General features: G+C 32.9%; 1 protein-coding gene across 16 annotated transcripts in view; it reads left to right on the top strand.

Moving 5' to 3' along the window:
• Positions 1-10,252, top strand: part of LOC106882686 (vitamin D3 receptor) — an 886,520-nt gene that overhangs the window by 859,991 nt on the left and 16,277 nt on the right. For all 16 annotated transcript variants that reach the window (XM_089348112.1, XM_089348109.1, XM_089348107.1 and 13 more), the window contains 2 exons: positions 3,078-3,195; positions 4,271-4,740. In XM_089348112.1, coding sequence (XP_089204238.1) covers positions 3,078-3,195; positions 4,271-4,740 — 588 coding nt within the window. The remainder of the gene's footprint in view (positions 1-3,077; positions 3,196-4,270; positions 4,741-10,252) is intronic.

Here is a 10,252-nt window from a genome sequence, read left to right as displayed (position 1 = left end):
TATCAGATGATTCCATATACAGAGAGATATCAGATGACAAATTACTTGGTGCTATGATGTAAGACTAAAGTGAATAAATAAAATGTGCAGGACAATGTATCTCTACCAGTTTAGATGAAAAAAAATCTAAAATATCCACCTCAGAACCTCATACCACAAAATTTTAAAAATGAACCTGTTGCATATGACAAAGAACATTCAGTTTATTAATTACACCAACCATTTCCAAGAATAACTTACACATAAGATTGATACAGTTAAAAAATATTAGCAATTAATTTGTAAACCACTATCAAAACCAAAACCTTATGAGATAGATAAACACATTTAATACACATCTTTCAAATTCTATCTCTAAGCACATGCATGGCTGTGTAGTAAGAAGTTTGTTTCTCAACTACATGATTCCAAGTTCCGTCCCACTACATGGGGCACCTTGGGCAAGTGCCTTTTATTATAGCCCCAGATCAACCAAAACCTTCTAAATGGATTTGGCAGATGGAAGCTGAAAACCCATCATATGTATATATTAATATATTTCTTGTGTACGTCCTCACATTTCTTTCTTTCTTTTTTTTCTCTGTTTTTTAATTATTTGTTTGTTTGAATTGAGATATATATATATATATATATATATATATGGGAGAATTTACGAAAAAAACAACAGATGAAGACAGGTGGTGTAAACAACAAATGGATGTATTAGTTTAACGCTCGGGAATAGAGAAAGTCTTTGACATTTCGAGCTATGCTCTTCAACTGAAAGGAACACAGAAAGAAATGGCATATATATATATATATATACACACGCACGCACACACAAAAATAAGTGTGTGTGTGTCCCACCACTGCTTGGCAATAGGTGTCAGTTTTTGTCCTTGTAACTTAGTGGTTTATCAAAAGAGATCAATAGAATAAGTAACAGGCTTTAAAAAATTACTGAGGTCAATTTGTTCAACTAAAAACTCTTCTATGCACTGCCCCAGCATGTCCACGATAACAACTGCAAAAAATCCTGCCACAACTCTTTAAGCAATATGAATATGGAAGCTAAAGGCTTAGCTACTGCACTAAAATTAGATGATTCTTTCAGGCCTAATAAATCATACTTTGCACCAGAAGACCATAATGGTACTTTTTGCAACACTGTTTTGAGAAGCTAGCATCAGGGAAACTTTGAAGTAGTCTCTATTGATAATAAAAATTATTAATAACAAATATTATTTCAACTCTGCATTTAATATTGAGTCCTTCATCCAGTGCATATTTAGTGTATGCAAACTATAAAGCAAGCAGTTGTGACAATATAGGCACCCACCTTAAACAATTAGTGAAAAAATAGTAGATACTACTTAGTCATATTCACTTATAAGTGATGGTTGCGGTTTACATATATTTGTGCATGTGTATATGTGTGTGCCAGGATTTTTAGAGTGTTGGAAAAAGTACCTTTCAGTATATGGTTGTATCAGTTTATATTCTCATTTCAAATTCTGCCAGGGTCTGCTATGCCTTCCATCCTGAGGTTGATCAGGTAATTACAGCTAAGTACTAGGATAAATGTTATGGATTATACAACTCCAGCATGGCCACAGTCTAATGACTGAAACAGATGAAAGATAAAAGATTACTTCCGAATTTCTGCCAAAGTCAGAAATCCTTATCATCTACACAGGGAAATGGCCAAGTGGACATGACGTTTTAAGTTCAAATCCTCTGTAGGCATTTTGTTGTGCATTTGATAAGAACATGTAATTCTATATTTCTTAGTCTCCTATTAGCAGGCATGAAATCATCTAGTAATGTTACGTATTTAGTTGGTTGTTGTCTGTTTTGAAGCAGAATTATTCAATTTTGCATTATGAAACTGGAGATAAGCACCAGTTCTTAAATCACTCCCTGGGGCTCTTACAGCATGTATATTCTTATTATCATCTTATTTATTTACTTATGATGAATGTTCACAACTTCTGTACATTTTGATAGGTAAAAAAGTTTGCTTTTATCCTAAGAAACCTAACTACAGTTAAAAGTGTGCCTGAAGGGAAGTAATAGATGTTATTCTTGCAATTCTGCGTAAGCAAATCCAAGAAATCTAATCTATAGTAACTTTCCAACAACAGCAACAGCAACAGTAATTCTTCATTGCCCAATGGCAGTGAATGGGGGATATTACAAAGCTACAAAACTGTAATGTTTTACATAGAGTGTGGGAAACAGGCAAGGAGAAAAAAAGAAAACAATGAAATAACATGTGTGGGCAAATGCATCTGTGCCAAAAGGGAAACATCCATATTGGGCAAATCCAAAAAAGAAAAAAAAAACAGATTTCAGTTTATCCTGAATACCAAGATCAAATGTCCTCTTTCTCAGTTGTAGGCTTTGGCCTACATTTGCATGTCTAGAGTTGTCCCTTAGTCATGGAAAATTCACCATTTTTACCTCGACAAATTTTCTAGGCACAGCATGGCTGTGTCGTAAGAAGCTTGCTTCTCAATCCCATGGTTCCAGGTTTAGTTCCACTACATGGCACCTTGGGCAAGTGTCTTCTACTATAGCCTCGGGCTGACCAAAGCCTTGTAAGGGAATTTGGTAGATAGAAACTGAAAGAAGCCCATCGTATATATATATATATATATATGTGTGTGCCTGTGCTTGTCTCTCCACCATTGCTTGACAATCAATGTTGGTGTGTTTAAGTTCCTGTAACTTAGCAGTTCAGCAAAGGAGACCAATACTAAGCTTAAAAAGAATAAGTCCTGGGGGTGACTAAAGGTGGTGCTCTAGCATGGCTGCAGTCAAATGACTGAAACAAGTAAATATAAAAATAAATAAATGATATAGCATTTCTCTTATGCAATACTTGAAAAAATTGATGAGAGCTTGGCCAGAGGAAATACTTTATTCTTAGTCTTCTAAATAATAGTCATCACTAAGTCTTTTTCACCATAGCCAGCATACGGAGTAAAACTACATGTCCTTCAGTGTAAAGAAACAATAGGACTATAATTGGTATTTTCTTTGCCAGTTGTTATCTCCATAACTGTAATCCATTGTTGAATGACTTTGTTTTGCAGGTGTTTAACTGTACATTTGATGGTAACTGTAGATTAGACCCACATACTCGAAAATTCTGCTCAAGTTGCCGTTTAAAGAAATGTTTTGCTGTTGGTATGAAAAAGGACTGGATATTAAGTGAGTAACATTATCTGTTATTTTCCCTTTTCTAGAGGGATTGACTCTTGAATATATACATCCTTTCTTGAGACATGTCAAAATGAGTTTCTAGAGTTGATAAAATGACCATTTGAAGATTATTTTTGGCTTTTTGTATCCTCTCACTTGTTGTTAACGACTCATGAACAAATGGTTCTAATGAAAAGCTATAGTTCTGCCAATTGTTTCACTAGCTTCCAGTGCTAAGTACATATCCTCATATAGGCTTCCAGGGAAAGTGTACTCCTCAAAGTATATAGAAATTGCTATGATAACTGGGATTCAATGTCTCTGTTGCATTTTCAGTAATATAAAAATATATAAATAAAGAACATAGATTTGGTTAGTTTTTCTTGCATTTCTACATTAAAATTGTTTTGAACTCATGAGTAAATTCAATTAAAAAAAAAAACGAGTAAGCATTATCCTGCCAGAAAAAGCATATATCAACCTTTAGTCATAGCTTAATTGTTGTTTTTATTCATTTATATATGTATCTGGTTCAAATTTCATTAGGGGTAATGTAAATTGCCTCAGGGGGAATCATAGTGACTCATAAAATATATATGCTAGTAATGGAGTATCTGACAACCATCTAAGAGATTAGCAGTTCATATCTTTTTATTGATACTATGTTCTGTCTTTGGGGAAAATAACTGAGTCCATTAAATTGGAAATAGGTACTACAGTTCTATCGTTGTTGTCAGTTCCATACTAGTGCTGTCTTCAGCCCATCCTCTGAGTCTTGAGAAACTACTTTAATATTTGGCCACATTGAAGAGTCTCCCATTTATTTCAGGCTCGCTTTTATTATATATAGAATCTATTTCTGATTAAAGATATGTGACAATGTGTGCATAACATTCTAACCCCTTATTAAACTCACCACACATCAAGTGTCTAGTAAATCTTCCATGATGACATAGTATTTTCATGACCATTTTGAGTCGATTCACTTGTTTGTGTTTCACTTCCCTACTCTTTTTTTAAAATTAAACTGGTCCTCTTGCTTTGTCAAAGTAAATATTTCGATTATTTTTTTCTTTCTTTACAGATGAAGAACAGCTTGCAAAACGGAGACAAAGACTTACTTCATCACAACAAAACAATACCCCATTAAATAATAATAATAATAACTCATCACCATCTCCATCAGCATCCAGTATCAGCTCATTTGAATATATGCAGCCACTATATGAAGACGCTGAGCCCGCGCTCGACGTCCCAAACTTAAAAACCTGGGTCTATCCTGCAGACAAATATCCAGTCAGCCATCACCTGTTTTGGAATACCTTAGAAGTGTCGGAGTCAATTTCACAAACAATTACATATATTCGCATGGTCGTCCAAGAACATGAAAACACATTTAATGAAAACTACCCCAGTGGGGCTTTTGTAATACCTAAAAACACTAAGGAATTTTTTGTCCTTAGTAATGTGTTCATATGTAGACTTATCAATTTCATGAAATACATTCCAGACTTTCAAAAGCTGCCCAAAGAAGATCGTATATCCATTTTCAGAGTAAATATAATTTTTTCTCATTTATACTTGGTTTATCAAGATTTTTTTTTTAATATTTGCCTGATTGTTTGCTTTCTGTTATTTGATTGAGAGATTTAAATCTCTTTGTATCATTATAATCATCAACATCGTCATAATCATCATCATAAATATCATCATTGCTGTTATTGTCAGCAGTTTTGTGTTTGCTGTTAGTTCTTGTTAGTACTTGAAAATCTACCCATCTATGATGGAGGCATAAGACGAGGGCGGTAAGTCATAACAGCAGTATGTCTTGAGAAATGTGTAAATGGACTTGATAGCTTACTGGATGATGTCTTAGAGAAATCACATTATTGTTGGTGATACAGCATTCTGTTGCAGCTATATGACATGTGTTTGTGACTAAGTAACATGTGATGACGATTCACTCCTGAACTGAAATAAGCTCCCAGCCTCAGTGTCATGAATGGTTATGTGGACCACTCCTAACGAAAGCCAAACCTTCCTTTGACCACTATATAAAAAGTATTAAGAAAAAATGTTATTTAGATATACTTTTAATTTAGTTGTTTACACTATTTTACGCTTGTTTATATACTCTTATTTAAATTGTGAATCATATTCCTTTCAAAAATATCAATATGATTACAAAACTTCTTTCTAGACAATAATTTTCAACTTACTGGAGTTCATTGCTCTATTCATGGCAACATATAACTGGCCATGTGTAAACATCAGAGTGGGTAAAAATACACCTACACGATCTAAAGTCTGGCCCTGTGCTTTGTTAGCTGTGAATGCGCTAGCAGAATCTTTAGGGTTGCAAAAAATCAAACTAAGACTTACCTCTCACTATTCTACGTGAATAATGTCTGAATGTTCAGGTACCATGGATTATTTTGATTGACAAAACTGAGATTTAAACAACAGCCGCTTCATTGGAACCTCATTCAGGTCTTTGTATAACCATCTGTTGTTCCTTCTGTTTACTTTTTGGTCCTGATCAGTGTTTCTCTCATTGGAGAAAAACCAAAGTATTCCAGCCTCTTGGTGTTTTAACTTGTTTAGCAAGCACTTTGCACAGGTCGAACTATTCTCTCTCGTCACATGTGACATAAACTGGCCCCTCCGCATCACATATGAGTTGTAATGGATGTCCTTATGCACAGTTCTTCTGATGGTTCATTCTGAAACCTTGAGGGTTTTCTGCAGTGGCTCTGATTGACTTTCTGGGCATTTTATCAATTATTTCTTGGACTTCTTGTACAAAGTTATGTACATGCGTTTTGCATTTAGCTGCTGATGTTGTATCCCCTTCAGCAGCTTCCAGCACCTTTCAGACTTTGACATTGAAGGATCAGACAACTTGCAGGAAGAAAGCTGTCTCTGCATCACAGCATGCCTTTTGATTTGCTGGGTCTGACATTATTTATCTAAAAAGGTAAAAAAAAAAAAAGTTAGGAGAAAGATATAGCTCTTGAAAGAGGCGGCTTCAAAAGTTGACACACCCTGTTATATGTCGTGTGTATGTGTGTGTGAGAGAGAGAGCAAGAACGGGTGAGAGAGAGAGAATGATATACATCATCCTCTCTTTATAAATGTATATGAAATATTCCTGTTGGATTGGTTTCACAATTACCAACAGTCATTGTTTCTCACAATTCAGCACACACTAAGAAAACCACCAAATATCCTTTATATTTCACTTCTTTGTGAGGTGGGGGTGGGGGAGGACATTTTATATGGCTGGATGCCTTTTCTATTACCAATCATTTTGCAGTATGATCTGGACAGTTTTCTTTACCCCTAACACTAAAAAGGTTGTCTGATGTTGTACTTTAGTAGTCTTCTCTATAACACTGTATGAATTTTCTAGTCAGAGTTATTTAGATGGGTTGCCTTCATTCCCATTACAGAATCCATGTTTTTTCCATGTAATTAATGTTGAACTCTGTTCATTATACCGTTGAGTTTGTCTGCAATATGTAACTTCCTAGATGAGCCACCTTTGTTTATGTTTCATTATAATATAGATAAGTTATTTAGCTTCTAAATGTACTTGCAATCTAAGGCCAACAGGAATAATGCCTGTCTCTATAAAGAAGTGGAGAGAAGGTTTAATTATAGCTCCTATGAGAACACACAGCAACAATATTTATCAAGTGTTCTGCTATACTCTACCAGATTTTGTTAATGGTTACTGCTGTCTTAGATGAATTTCCTTTGATTCACTTGCATAGTCTATATTTCTTCTGTAATAATGAGGGAAGAATTCTTTTCATACACTGTTGAATTTGTTTGCTTGCTTTTACTACAACTGAGAAGTTTTGTCTCTTCATGATAAAGAGCCGGTATAACTAGAAAAAATAATTACTAAATAAAGATTTCAACAAATATGCAATTTCCAAACTTTCAGTTAATCTAGATATCTCACCTATTACCATTAATTATGCATATTTTGTTTGCATAAGTGTCATTTAAATTATTCAGCCCACATTCATAACTTGTTTACCTTTTTGTGACATATGCATATATGTATGTACATACGTACATATGTATGTATAGCAAGCACAGGTAATATATACAAGTTCATCTTGATTTTTTTAAAAACCATCCTACATGCATCTGTAATCAGCTTTTCAATGTGAAAAACCTCAAGAGGCTGCATAAAAGTTAGTATGGAATTATGTTTCGAAAATCTACTGAGGAAAGATTCTGTCAGCAATATTGCAGTAAATAATTAAGGTTATGGAGTATATGACCAAACAGCTTTCAGTATTTAATTTTATTTGTGGCTGTTTGTATTTCATACATGTTTTTACAAGCATTCTTCATACAAATATATCTAACGCAATCTTTTTTTGATTGATCATAAAGGTACCTGCATATCTGAAAGAATGAAATTCAGTTAATCATTAGCATGCTTGAGAGCAAAATTGCAAACAAGCTGTCAGATAAATATTCAGATTGCAAGAGATTAGAGTAAGCTTTAACAAATAAGAAAAAAAATAGATTCAAAGGAAACGAGTGATGGTCTACAATAGCTAAGAGAGAGAGAGAAAAAACTGACAAAATTGCTAAAGAAAATACAAAATAGTGAAGGTGGGGTCTGCTCAAAACATCAAAATTCACTGTACACACAAACACACCTTTTCTATGAATTTAAGGATTTTTTTATTATTATTATGAAGATGTCTATGTTTTATAGAATATATTGAGAAAGTTTGATTGAAATATTTATTATAGAAAAAAAGCATATTCATTAAAATATATTTAGCTCTACTATATAAAGTATTTTTCATTAAAACCCAAATTTAACAAAGAAACTTCTAAGGAGCTGAAATATTTATATAAGATTTCTTTAAGGAATCCATATAAGGAATTATAACCTTGGCATTAATTGACACCTTGGTATTCTACTCAAACTTGTTTCTTCGTAAAAATTCGGCAGCTAACCTCCTGAACAGCAAGTCTAAATATATTTCAATGAATGGAGTCTATTTGATAAGCATGTATCTTTGTATTTGGTAGGTAATACTTTCTGTGTGTTCCGGAAAATTTGATTTTAATATTTCAGATGTGGCATGACTCCAAGCAAGTCATGTTATAAACAAATGTCTACTGTAGTGCATATTATCTAAAATGTTAAGATTATTTGTAAGGTGACATTTCTATAATTCTTACATCTAATATTCTTTCTGTTGTTATCTAACATGGGAAAGAACATGATTATCAATGCAAGGAGAAATTCATAGAATATAAATTTGTTTTCAGTAATGAAAATGAATTACCAGAGGATATGAGAAATTGCATATTTTAGAAGTATATGTACTTTTTCAACAATTCAATGCTCTTTGTTATACTACATCTAAAACATTGTTCTGCTACTGTCTAAATATGTAACAAAATCAAAGACATAATTTATTATACAGACAACATTTATATTATTCGTAAGACAATATAACTGATAAATTATGGAACAAAATTGGAGACAAAAATTTATTTATATGACCTATAATAGCATTCAGTTATGACCTCAGTATGTAGCTCTTAACTTTGGAGTAAAACACATTTACATTATGTGTAAGACAATTGATTGATAAATTGTGGAACAAATCAAAGGTATAATGCATTATTTATATTATTCATAAAACAATTGATGGGGAGATAAATAGTTTCCATTAAGTGTCATATTTTTAGAATTCACAGCTCAGTGGCCAGCTAGTCTCTTTGTTCACTGGGATTGGGGCTCTAGCTTCAGTCCTATGCATTTTTCTCTGATATGAAAAGAAGGATGTTATACACTGCATTAAGATTTGTTAAAGTATCAACAACATAGTCGAACTGTAACAGAATAATATAGATAGCTCGTACCTTCAATTTCATTTCATAGATGAGAATGCTTGAAGTATTTTACTATATATATTATTCTTTCAACATATTTTCAATAATTTTGATAACATAGTCACAATAGAAAGTCAAAGAGAAGTGAAACAGTATTTTCACATGGACAGTTGCATGTAGCTCTTCCTTGTTGATAAAAAGATAAAAATATGAACTATCAAGTTAGAAGAGTTGACAAGTGTGTAACAAAGAGTATAGTTTTTAAAGATATACTCTCCAAAGACTTCACATCGAGTACTATTATAAAGATTTTATGCAATCTCAAGAATCAAACACTTCAGGGAAAAAAGCAACTTCAAGAAAAATTACATATTTCATAGGCTTTTGTAAACTTCCAACAATTTTATTGTTTTCAAAATAACTGTGGAATTGCTATGGGTACTGCTTGTATAGATTAATGGTGCCTCAAAAATTAGGTATAGCTCTGAGCATATGTTGTTTATTTGATTTTTTAAAATTCCTCTATTCTGAGCAATTTGATAATTCGTTATATTTGCCAGCAGTCTTTCTATAATAGAATTAATGTATGTTCAAAAATTTGCTGCTAATGTGCTGTTACTACTACTAATGTATATCAAGTAGATGATTAATTAACAGTGAGATAGAACTGTTGCTATTATGCAACTATTACTACTTCTGCAGATCCTGAAATCTGTTTTCATTAGTCTTATGTTATTACCATTCTCTAGCATTTTGATTTAGATATCCCTCACACTGAACTTTTTTTACATTCTAGAAGTTTTTAATTTCCTAAAAATAACAAAAATCAATTGTATTTTTTTACAAACAAAAACAACAATAACCATTTTAAGGCCATTTCCCCTGCTAAAATAGGAGTTAACTTCACAGTTTTATTAGAAAGGCTATTTTCATTTTGAAGTATGTTCGTCATGGTTCCTTTTGTAAGGTAATTTTCTTTCTAAGTCTCTCTAAGATTATTACATCGATTAAACCTTTCAGTCACCTCTTGCGACATGTAAGTTTTAGAATAATGTACTCATTATAAAACCAGGATGCACACAGTACAACCATGATCACACAGGATTCAATTGTGATAATGGAAGCAGTAATAAATTATAATATTAACTAGCTTGCCTCGTGCCATAAAAAATGACAGCTAATTGTA

This window comes from Octopus bimaculoides, chromosome 2 (assembly GCF_046866305.1).
Source record: "Octopus bimaculoides isolate indiv1 chromosome 2, ASM4686630v1, whole genome shotgun sequence".
Lineage (NCBI taxonomy): Eukaryota > Metazoa > Mollusca > Cephalopoda > Octopoda > Octopodidae > Octopus > Octopus bimaculoides.
The sequence above is the reverse complement of the archived record's forward strand: the minus strand, read 5'-3'. Positions and strand labels throughout refer to the sequence as shown.